The 12,959-nt window shown below is 39.0% G+C and overlaps 1 protein-coding gene across 2 annotated transcripts in view; it reads right to left on the reverse strand.

The window, feature by feature from the left end:
- Positions 1-419: 419 nt before the first annotated feature.
- Positions 420-12,959, reverse strand: part of LOC149154952 (NAD(P)-binding Rossmann-fold superfamily protein) — a 286,049-nt gene continuing 273,509 nt past the window's right edge. The window contains exons 5-6 of one of the 2 annotated variants that reach the window (XR_016263163.1): positions 848-1,380; positions 420-659 (exon numbers count right to left, since the gene is read on the reverse strand). Coding sequence is in view for 1 of the 2 variants with exons in the window: in XM_089441598.1 (XP_089297724.1) it covers positions 940-1,380 (441 nt within the window). In the remaining variant the exon portion in view is untranslated. Of the gene's footprint in view, positions 1,381-12,959 lie in introns of both variants that reach the window. The other variant, XM_089441598.1, reaches the window with a different exon arrangement.

Genomic DNA, 12,959 nt, shown 5'->3' on the forward strand with positions numbered 1-12,959 from the left:
AATAGAAACAATTGTGGGCATAATCAAATTAAATTTAACAATTTTTCAAAAATTGAAATAGAAACAATGGTTGCATAATCAAATTAAATTTAACCATTTTTAAAAAATTGAAACAGAATCTTAAACAATTGTGGGCAAATACTTATGGACTGTCTTTCCAAACTGATTTTTGCATACACAAGTATTTATAATAGGAAATGGAGATGTATGGCGTATCTGTTTCCTAAACTTAAAGAATGATTTAATGGCTTTATATGTACATATTATTGTTTAAACTTGGGATCGCAATGTAATCTTTTAGATGGCTACTTGATTATGAGCTTAGCAATGTTATTTTCTTAAGACGAAATACAGGTGCCTAAATTGGACCACACGCACACACTGGGTATCAAGCTTTGGGACTTTCTAGGTGCAAAATGAAATAACAAACCACGGAAGTTTTGTATTGCTCATCATTCTACAAGTCCCACAGATCCACTGAGAAGTATGGTTGGATTCATTCAACTTTTCTAAAACTATAAGTATGGTAAGGGCAGTGGGCGCAGAACGAAGTTTGATAAATATTTGGAGGCCCGCATGAGCACACACAGAGAGCAACCAGCACATATGGTTTTTATTTACTGTATCAGTGTCGCGTCCAGTAATTGGATACCTCGACTCTACAGTAATCAAACACTAGTTTCGTCAGTGAGTAATTGATTGTCCATTTATCGTACATGCACTAAAACAAAGGCCGATAAAATTTATGTATCATATATTCAAGTAATGGATTTTAGAAATCCCAGCAGAAAAACGTCTGAAGTGCAGAGTTTAACACTCTTCATTATTACTAAAGAAAAAAACCCACCTTATGTCGTAAATTTAAATTGCACTCATGTTTTCAATGAAATAAATGCCCAGAAGTCACAGTACTTCTGATAAGAAAGCATATCCCCTGGTTTAGTGTTTTCCCCTTTTCAAAAGCAGACGAAGTGAGAAATAGCCCAGAGCAAAAGTTTGCCAAAACCATCCTTTTACGTTTGATGGATCTACTCTTCGGGCCAAGAGCCATGCATAACAAGCTTCTATAATATGAAGCAGTGCTGAAATGTAAAAGAGGATCTGCAGATTTTTTATAGACTGAAATATGAGAAGGCCAAATGACCTTACCCACACAAAGGGACCAAGATACAGTGGTGGTATAAATGCACAACAGAACAGTTGAAACATACCACCTACAGAAAACAACCATACAAAGATATTAGGCATGTCCAGGTCCTTCCTTTTCTTCTCTTTCCAATATGTAATTGTTGCTTTCATGCCTTCTTGAGGTTTTACTATAGGAGTGTATCCCAATTCCTGCTTGGCTTTTAAGATAGAGAAATAGTGCGTGATGCCCACCTGTTGCACAACATAACCTCGGAAATTACACAATGCAACAACAATAGAATTTATGCTTGCCATTAATAAATTCCTTCCGAGTCTAAGTAATTTCTAGAAAACTAACAGATCCCACATTCTGTCAACCTTCAAATACAATGCAGAAGATAAAACATTATAATATGAGAAGTTTCTGGACAAAGGTCCCACATTCTATCAACCTTTAAATACAATGCAGAAGATAAAACATTATAATGTGAGAAGTTTCTGGACAAAGGAGTTGTGCAAACACATTTCCTTGGTGCCTAGTAACAATCTTGTTCTAAATATACTCCCAACAGATTCAAGCAGAAGATATGGAAATAATAAATGTAGGCTTAGTTATTTCTGCACAACAACTATAGAATTTATCCTTGCCATTACTATATTTCTTCGGAGTTCAAGTAATTTCTAAAAAAACTAATAGATCCCACATTCTATCAAGCTTAAAAAACAAAGCAGAAGATATATGCTTACACATTTCCTTTGTGCCTGGCACTCCTACCCATCAAGTAAATTTTTTATGAAAGATCTCTTTTTAAAACTGCCTGCCCTTCACATGACTTTTACATTTACTTATGCCTCTCATTTAATCATATTTGTTTTCTTAATTTTTTACTAGAGCAATTTTTTTGTTGATGTAAGTTTTGTGCTTTATCTTATCAATTTCAGCTTGACCATGAAGCAAAATGAAACCAAGTAAAATCATGGATATACATGTTAAAAAACAAACTGTTAATTTTTCTAATACCCAGCTATCTAAGTTGCACTCATCTAAATTTTATACTTGGAAATACAAACTAAAATGTAGATCTGAAATTTTAAAATGCAAACATAGCCGAGTATCTAACCATAACATGCACAACGAAAATTAAATCTGAAAACAAAACATACACATAAAAACACTGGACACCAAGTATACCCAGGAAACCCCAGCTCTGAGGAAAACCAACAATTTGTGTTCTTCTTTGTTGCTCAGAAAATTCTTCAGGAAATTCACAGCTAGGTGGAAAACCCTTTTTCTGTGCCCTGCCCTCCTGAACAGCTCCCTCTCTCAACCTGATTTTGACTTTGGAAGTGTCGTGGCCTGTACAGCTGGTCCATACAGTATGACTGAGATGTACGGCTGTCTCCATGCCCCCAGAAAGACTTCAGCCTGCTGCTGAGTTAATGCCCAGGCTGTATGGCCCTCTCTCCTCAACTTGGATGTTGAACTATTGCTGAAGGATGAGCTGAACCTGCTGAAAAACAATTTTCTTGATTTGAGCTCTAGAGTATTTGCTGATGCCAAATTGATCTACCTCACTTCTGCCCTTATCTCCTTTTTATAACTTGACTTTGGCCTTGTAGAAGCATCCAAGGGTTGAGATTGCCTCTTGAGCTTCCAAGATCAATGGCCAAGATTTGATCTATTGTTGACTGAGTACTTTTTAATTTTTCCTAAGCCAACATTTAGGAAATAATTTAATTATTAAAGTAACTCTAGCTAAGTGACTGAACTCTGATTTTTTGCATGTCTTGGTACCTAGGAAAGTGCAAAATTCTTCCTGCTCTACTCCAATCAACACTCCCTCTTAGAGAGGAAGGTGTTATGCACCATTCCCAATTTATCTCTGAAGTAGACAAACTTTCCTCTAGGCAATGGCTTGGTCAGAATGTCAGCAACCTGCTCTTCAATTGAGATGTATTGGAGTAGAATTGTACCCCTCTGCACACTCTCTGATGTGGTGATATCAGATCCCGATGTGCTTTGAGTGATCATGAAACAATGGATTCTCACAGAGCTTAATGCAACTCTGATTATCACAATGAATCAATGTGGGCTTTAGCTTCTGTCCAAACAACCCCACAAGCAACATCTGCACCCAAATGGCCTCGCATGTTGCCAAGCTGGAAACAATGTATTCAGTCAATGCTATTGATCTTCACTTTTTGCTGAACTAGGAAATAGTTGTTGATCCAACACTGAAGATGCATCCAGAAGTGCTCTTTCTGTATGTGGGAACTACCTCCCTGATCTGCACTTATGAATCCCTCGAGCTTCACTCCATCAACCTGTATATACCGAAATCCAAACTCGACCATGCCCTGAGATACCTCAAAACGTGCTTAGCAGCAACTCCAACACCTTGGTAGGCTCGACCATAAACTGACTCAATTAGTTAACTGCAAAGCAAATTTCTGGTTGCGTGTTCACTAAGTACATGAGCGACCCAATCAACTGCCGCTAAAGTGTTGGAAATACTGAGAGGGGGGTGAATCAATATTTCTTAGCAATCAATAACTTATTAATCTTTTCAGAGGATTAGTTATTCTTTAGCAATGTTCAAAACAGTAAATAAACAGTACACAATGAACACAAGAATTTTTAGGTGGAAAACCCCCTCCAGGTCAAAAACCACTGAACACTTTTCTAATAAGTTCTTTAAATCTTTAGCCCCAACTGAAAAGAAAGCTACAACTCCCTAGAAATCTAAAAAAGCATTCTTCTCCAGCACCCACTAGAAGGACACCCCAACTCCCTGGGTTTATTAGCAATCAGTTGAATGGATGCACCAATACCCTAGCAAGCACCAACTTTCCCTAGCACCACCCTACCACCCTGAAGTGTTTTCAGGCACCCATTTGAAGGTGACTTCAACCACCTCCCTAGCACCATCCTACCACCCTAAAAGACAAAATTAAATACAAAATTGTGGACTCTCGTACCAGGGACAATGATCCACTTTACAATGATCAATGATTTTTCTTTGATTGACTAATAACTCTAGGACCTGTTACCGCTCAAACTAGCAAGGGGCCTAAAAGGGACAACTGCTAGGTCAAGGGCAACAATAGAGAGTTAGCCTACTATCACCTCAGCTAAGACTCCCTAACCTTTACAGACTTTCACCGATGGCAGGAGACCCGATATATAGAAAGTCATTTGTGAGGGATGAACCAACAAATGGATGTGAAGTTACCTCACTGATCTTTTTCCTAGGAGGAGGTTAAGAATGGAGCTTGCTTACTCTTCAAGCAAGGTACAAAGCTTTCTAGGAGAATTTAAGGAATATGCCTTGTAAAGGAGTTTCCCAATCCCTATAGTCTTTATTGAACTTGGTTTCCATTATGAAGACTGAATCTAGTTACATATTTCAACACTAACATCATATAACATAATAGCAAGGTCATTGTCACATTATACATCAAGTATCATTACTGTTATAGCTGTCATCACTGCTATGAACACACTGTTATACATCAAGGGGTACTACCAAGCCAAGAGCACTCTTTCATACATATAGATCACTGTCTGGTTGACATGAGGGTTTCCATAAACATAAGTATTGTTGCCAACATATATAACTTCTATAACCAAAAGTATCTTTTCATAGAAAACCATTGTTAAGGGAAACCCTGCCATCGACCTTATCCTTTGTCATTATCATTGTTATGGTTGTAATCATTATAATTATCTAACCCTAACATGTCCATTTATCAATTATCAAAAGAATAATCATGACTACATTGTGTCACATATGAAAATCGAGTCTTATCGTAAGGAATGTGTGTCATCACAAAAGAGTACGAGTCTCTCAATAAGAAATACAAATCTGAGTCTTACCACAAGGATGCGAGACATTGATATGCACAGATAAGAGAGTGAGCCATATGCAAGACACAGATGATGCACAATGCAAGTCACTGTGGAAGAGTGCGGGCCAGATACTATATAAGAGTGTGGGTTAGTGATCTGATAATCACCCTTTGAGTGACTTCAGTTAAAGATTTATTACATGAAGGTATTACAGACTCATGTGCTGGTGTGTGTCTATGTTATTTAGGCAACGGATCGATCAGATTGCAAATACACAGACACTTGAAATGGAAAAACAACAAAGAAATACAGTAAGAAATATAAGAACACAAGAATTTAATAAGGAGTTCACCCTATCCTCCAGGGCTACGTCTCCAGTCCAGCTCTCAGTGGTGGCCTTCTTTTATTGTGTCTTAAAGCAGAGAATTACAATGAAGGAGCTCAATGTGAGTCTCCTGAAACGGAATTTGCTTGGCAAGGTGGTTCTTGGATGCCCCAAGCCACTAGAGTACACAGACTCTTTTCCTTACCAGCTCTGTGACCTTTTGGTCTTTAATGGAGAGAGCCCAATGTGGTGCTCAGTCCGGACAGATCCTCTCTGGGATGGCTTGAATCTCTCAAGCTCTCTGGTGCTCGATGCTGCCTTTGGTCAGCTCGGCCCTCTGTCTTCTGCTTTTGCTTCACTGTCTTTCCTTTGTTTTCTCTGTCTTCTTCCTTTTCCTTCCCGTCTTTCTCTCTGGGTTCCGGTTCCCCGTTTCTGCTTTACCTATACATGGCTTTAAGGTCATTCGTTCCCACGACTATTCGATTCCTCTTCCACTTCCTGTCGGATCGCCTGCTACAGCTTCGCTTGGAGTTCCCTGTTCAGCGTCATCATCAGACTCATAGGGAGTGGCCACTTGTCCTCCTGCAGCTGCGCCAACTCGCTTTGTCGGTTCGGTTCTTCCGTTACGTCGTGGAATGAGTCTTCTGCCACCTTGGCAGTCAAATCGGACGTCAAATTCTTATAAATTGCAGCTTAATCCCCCATCGATTCCGTTTCCCATCGGGCGCGATCTCAGCCATTAGATCTGGGGCCTCCAGATCTGATGGCATTCACATGTTTCGCGCAGTTGACTTGCTCGACCATTAGCGCGCGATCAGCAGCGGTTTTCTCTCTCCTCCGCTTGCCATGCATCAGGCGCTGAGTGGAATCGCTCTGTTTTCGCCAATTCCACTTACCGCTTGAGGGTGCCCTCGATCAATACTGCCGGTTTTCAGAGCGCGGGTCCCGCCTTATCCTTTAGCCTTTTCCCCACGGTTTTCTCGGCTCTTCATGCGACCGAGCGCTCGAGGCCTTCCCATTTCGAGGGGTTTTGCCCAGCGATGGCGCTAATCGCGAATCAAAAACTCCCTCCGTTTCTCGATCCGGGCTTCCAAAGGGCTAGTTTCGCCTTCTGTGCAGTCTCCATGGGCCTCGGTCAGCGTGCTTTGACCGCGGTCCTCGTCGCTCCACACTGGCTGCTAACTGCCACTGTTCAGAGGTGCTTTTGATCGTTGTTTCTTAATTCTTTGATGTCTGTCTCGACCTGATACAGTCATGGTCCTTCTGATAATTCTTCATGGATCCAATTCGGATCAGTTAGATGCACGATGGGAGTCAATTTAGAAGAGTGCGGGCAAAATGCACGATGGGAGTCACTATAGAAGAGTGCGGGCCAAATGCATGATGGGAGTCACTATAGAAGAGTGTGGGCCATTGTATAAATGAACCATACCACAAAGCGAGTCATGCTATACAATGCAAGCCACTGTGTAGCAATGATCCATAAAGTAACGAACCATACCATAAAGCAACGATCCGTACCATAGAGACAACAATTGATTTGATCTGATCCACAAAGATAACAACTGATCCGATCCATAGAGATGCCATTTTATGTATCAAAGAGGTCTATATATGTAACAACACAGAAGTACCATATACGCAACATAGAGCATAAACTTTTATGCACCCACTATTATGTAATACAATGCCTCTGAGAAACGAACCACTAGACTAACCATGCGAGCCACATAACGAAAGATCCATAGTTGAAGTGAGCCATCATAGAGAGCTTGTAGGGCAATGCCACATAAAGAACAACACTGACCGTATAGAACGGGCCACAAATATTCATATTATTTCTCAGATCCGAAAATTGTAGTTAGGGATGAGATTTAACTTTTATTTATATAATTTGATGGTGCCAAAGTAACCCTTCCATTTTGAGTGTGGCCAAATTTGTAATTTGGCGGGAGAACAAAATTTAAATTTCTTCTAAATATATATTTTCTTTAATAGATTTTTTCTCAAATTAATATTTAAATATGTATTTCCAATTTCTTGCCCTAATTCAATCAGGCCACATTAAATAAACCAATTAATAATTTCCTTTGACCAATTTGAATTCTTCTTTGGGTCAAGATGGGGTTTCTTTGAGATAGTTGGGTTTCCCTTTGGGGATATTCATCCCGAAGTTGCCCAAATTTCAACACTCCCTCTCAGCTAGGGAGGAATTTCCATCCTCATCATATATTTCATCTTGGATGTACAAGACTATTGTTTCAAGACTCATTTTGTCTCATCTCATCTCATCTTTCTCATAGATGAAGAAAAATCCACAATTGATGGTAAGGGAGATTGATTAGATCCTCTAAACCCTACAAGACACCAAGGAAAGTTTCATGACCTTTGTCTCAATTGCATCAACAAGATAATTGCATTTCATCATATCTTGTCTCAACTTGTATCCTTTTATAATCAACTGAACAATCATGTCTCAATCTAAAGAAGGAGAATCATCATAGAGGAGCTCCAGCTACCACCCTGAATCCAAGGACAATGAGCGAGATCAACTTACCACAAGGGTAAGGATCACACTCTATCCTATTGATCTGTGACAATAGGAAAGATCTACTTACCATGAGAGCTAAGGATCACACTCTATCCTATTGTCCGTTGATTTTTCCCACCTAGACTCTCAAGAATCAAGTGGCAGAACACTTGAATCCTTCAAGTATGCTTCTTGCTTGTATACATCACAGAGGAGACCAACTTCACATACATTTGATAATAGTGCATCAGGCAACGGGAGCCAAGATCTTATCAGAGACCTCTCCCTTAGAGAGTATCTTCCTTATCACTGTTGAGCTTGATATTGCGGAGGCATCTAACAATGCAACATATTTGTCATTTAAAATGGTCCTTATATGAAGGGCATACAACTCTCATCATTTCATCAAAATGTTATATTTGACCTGTCAATCTACTCCCTCTGAATAAGAGACCTCTTCAATCATAGACATCCACCTGAGAGACGGGATCCTTCGTTCAAGGTCTAAGCTCTTGTCCATTCAAGTGTCGCTCTAATCATGGGATGGCTCAACATTCTTCTCAATCTTGATATAGAGGACTAGGTCCTTATATGTACTTGTTGATCCCAGAATAAGAGCAAGAGCAATAATAGCAAAGTAAATATGTTGAAAGTGCACCTGATAATAGGGCAAGGTTGTTTATATGAGAGAGGCTTCTTCATTGTTTTGTATCTGCACCCTCTTGTACCAGTGCCTTGGGGCTGACTCTTCCTGCAATGTTTTACAACTTGATGTTCCTCAAGAAGGATCTCACATTCTCATCCAAGAAATTAGTGAATGAATGATTCAAATACTCATGCAGGAAGAATAAATAATAGTCCAAAAATGATAAATCTAAACAAGAGCAGTATCATAAACAAAATAACGTAACCGTTGAAAATACTTATCTTTGATGGAGATTGTAGGAAGCTATATGCCCCCTCTTGATCTTGTCTCCTTGAGTCACCACGGTTCATTAACCATATCACAATGTCGTCTGCAAAAGAAATGTGCCATCTTGAATACTTAATTCCCTTCATCAACAACCAAGCTTTAACCATTGATGACCACTGGATCTTGCCTCATACCCTCACCTAAGGTTTCTCTGAATCTATCATAAGTACTTGAATAACTGAATGACTTCTTACTAATCATGAAAGATTTCGAATCACACCACGCTCTCTACATATCAAGGTCACTCCTAGGGTTTCTCCCAAACCCTAGCTTCTAATTTCAAGAACAAAGTTCCTCCCTAGGGTTTCCTTCATACCCTAGCATTCTTTTATGTCTCTACCATCGACATCCCTTTCACTCTTCTTTGATAATGTTTTTCATCAACAGTGTCTTCATGGGGGTGATCGCAATGACTTTTCTTTAGCCCAACTCTGATACCATGTTAAATTTTTGGGCTTGATTGTTCTACTGTAGATAACTGCATTTTTTAACTTTTTCATCATTTATATATTAGATTCACCCATAACATCATAACATTATTAGCAATTATGTAGAGAGAACAATAACATCATCAATGTAGTGGAACAATAAAAAACAGTAGAAGAAAAACATACACAATAGAGACACCCGGAGTTAGGTTAGAGACCAGGGCAGAACCCCACAAGGGGGAAAACTCAACCAGATTCTTCTATTAGATATTCATCAATTGTTCAACAGAGTTACAAAGTATAATATGTGTTATGAAACCAGCTCACAAAAAGATAGAAAAGATAGATCAATGCCTTAGAATTCAGCGTCTTCGAGGGGGCAACCTCCTTTACATTACACAAATGAATGATTCTTTGATGATTCAAATGACAAAACCTCCTTTCTATATATAGGAGTCTAAGGAATCACAATATAACCCAGCCGACCTAACAATAATAATATAAAGCCACAAAAATAACAATAGAGGGATTCTATGGGGCATAGTAATAACAATATGGGGACAAATAGGGGCACAACAATATTAATAAGGGATACAACTACAATAGTAATGGGATAATCACTAGTGTTATAGGGACCTAACATGTCCCTCTCCTTCAAAAAAGTGTTGTCCTCAACGCTTGAGTAGTTCTGGATGCTTCTGTATAAAATTCTCATCCTCCCATGTGGAATCTTCAGCGGATAAGTTCTTCCACTTGATGAAATACTCCGAAATTATCAATTTCGTAGCTGTCGAGTTCTTGTTTCTGTGACTGCTTCCGGTTCCAATATAATTTTTCCTTCCTCCTCAAGTTCTGGCAATATTGTTTGAACTGGGAGCTGTCACCTATAATCTTCTTTAAACATAAAACATGGAAAACTGGGTGCACTCGAGAAGCTGCAAGAAGCTCCAATTTGTATGCCATAGTACCAATCTTTTGCAACACCTTGTACGGACCATAATACTTTGGTGATAATTTATTATCCTTCTTAGCTTGCTTGAGGGAAACTTGTTTATATGGTTGTAGTCGTAGGAATACCCAATCACCTACATCAAAACTTCTTTCGCTGCGATGTTGATCTGCCTATTGTTTCATTCTATTCTGTGCCAACACGAGGTTATCCTTTAAGAGTTGGCGGACTTGTTGTTGATGTTCGATGTGATGTTCCACTGCTTGAACCTTAGAATTTTCTCGTAAATATGATGTGATGGATGGTGGCTGATATCCATAAAGTGCCATAAATGGGGTCATTTTTGTTGCTGTATGGAAGGAAGTGTTATACCACCATTCGACCAGAGGCAACCATTTGACCCATTGTGTCTGTTTATCAGATACAAAGCAACGAAGATATCCTTCCAAACATTTCTTTACTATCTCAGTTTGCCCATCAGATTGAGGATGATAAGATGAGCTATGAGCTAACTGAGTACCAAGACAAGAAAATAATTTTGTCCAAAAATTTCTAGTGAAAATGGGATCTCTGTCACTTACAATAATCTTTGGGTTTCCATGTAGCTTTTGAATTGTTTCCATAAATGCAGTAGAAACTGTACTGGCTTTAAATGGATGTGATAATGCACTAAAGTGTGCATACTTGGTAAGTCTGTCAACTAGCACCATGATGACACTCTTTCCCTCAGACTTGGGTAAACCTGTGATAAAATCCATTGAAACCTCCTCCCAACGTTGGCTTGGAATGGATAAAGGTTGTAATAGACCGAGGTCTTAATTGTTTCAACTTTATTTTGTTGGCAAACCAAACATTCCGCCACAAACTTTTGAATATCCAATTTAAGGCCATCCCAAAAAAATTCCTTAACCTTGTGGTAAGTTTTTAAAAATCCTGAGTGCCCTCCTAAGGGAGAAGTGTGCAATTCCATAAAAATCTTTTGTTTGAGTTGGGAATTCTTACAGAGGTATAAGTGATCTTTGTACCATAACGAATCATTTTACTAACTAAATGTATCAAATGTACTGGACTCTTGTTGTAACTTTCGAATAAGTGCCCACACTTCTTCATCATTATTCCATTCCTCCCTTGCTTCGTTTATCCAATTTGGTTGGATAATAGAAATGGCGCACAACAATGCTTCCACATCCTCATCCTTTCTTGAGAGTGCATCTGTCACCACATTTTGCTTCCCTTTTCGTAGATGATTTCAAAGTCATAACCCAACATCTTTGTGACCGACTTTTGTTGCTCTTCAGAGGATAATCTTTGTTCTAAAAAGTATTTAAGGCTATCATGATCCGTTTTTACCTTGAAGTGTCTTCCCATTAGGTAGGTTCGCCATTTCTTAAGCACATGTAGTATTGCCAACATTTCCTTCTCATAAATAGCTTTGTGTAAAAACTTTCCTTTGATTGGACGACTTTCAAAAGCAATGGGTCTTTCATCTTGCATTAAAACAGCACAAATTCCATTTCCTTAAGCATCACATTCCACAATAAAGGTTTTTGTGAAGTTCGGTGTAGCTAAGACCGGTGCTTGGCACATTGCCTCTTTAAGATGTTCGACGGCCTTTGTTGCTTCTAGAGTCCATGAAAATGCATCTTTCTTCAATAATGTTGTTAGAGGTACTGCTGTTCTCCCATAATTCTTAACAAACTTGCGATAATACCCTGTCAACCCAAGAAATCCTCGCAGATGCTTTATGGATGTGGGGATTTTCCATTCCTTAATGGCTTTAATTTTGCTAGGGTCTACCTTAACTCCTTCATGAGATACAATATGACCCAGATATTCCACCTCTTGTACTCCAAAGAAACATTTGGATCTTTTTGCATATAATTGTTTCTCCTCCAATAGTTGTAGCACCCTGTCAACATGTTCAACATGATCCTTCCAAGACTTGCGGTAGATTAGTATATCATCAAAAAATACTAACACAAATTTTCTAAGGAAGGTTTGAAAATGGAATTCATCAAACCTTGAAATGTAGAAGGTGCATTGGTAAGGCCAAAAGGCATGACCAGAAATTCATAATGACCCTCATGAGTTCTAAATGCTGTTTTGGGAATGTCTTTAGTCTTCATTCTTATTTGATGATATCCTGAACGAAGATCCAACTTGGTGAAGTAAATTGACCCATGCAATTCATCCAGTAATTCATCAATGACAGGAATAGGAAACTTATCTTTAATAGTGAGCTTGTTGAGCTCCCGATAATCCGGACACATGCGCCATAATCCATCCTTCTTGTGCACCAATACTACTGGAGCAGAGAAAGAACTTTGACTAGGTTGAATTATACCAGCCTCTAGCATTTTTGCAACCATACGTTCAATTTCACTCTTTTGGGCATAGGGATATCTGTACGGCCTGATGTTTGGAGGAACACTTCCTGGAATCAGATGAATAGCATGATCATGATCACGAATAGGTGGGAGACCTATGGGAGTGTCGAATACCTTGGAATGATTGTCCAAGACTTTTTGGAGATCTGGAGAAATAGATGATTCCGATGTGGAAACATCTAGCGAACATAATTGTGCAATTACACCTCTTTGTTCCTTTTTTAGAAGCTTGGTCATACTGTTAGAGCTGATTATCTTTCCCAGTTTCCCTGCAATACCCCTTAATTCAACTTCCTTTCCTTCCGCAAAAAATTTCATGAAAGTTCTTGAAAATTAAAAGCTATTGTACCCAAGGATTGTAGCCATTGGACTCCTAGTACAACATCAGC

This window comes from Pinus tabuliformis, chromosome 9 (genome assembly GCF_031772625.1).
Source record: "Pinus tabuliformis cultivar Carrire ecotype Pingquan chromosome 9, CPIR1, whole genome shotgun sequence".
NCBI lineage: Eukaryota > Viridiplantae > Streptophyta > Pinopsida > Pinales > Pinaceae > Pinus > Pinus tabuliformis.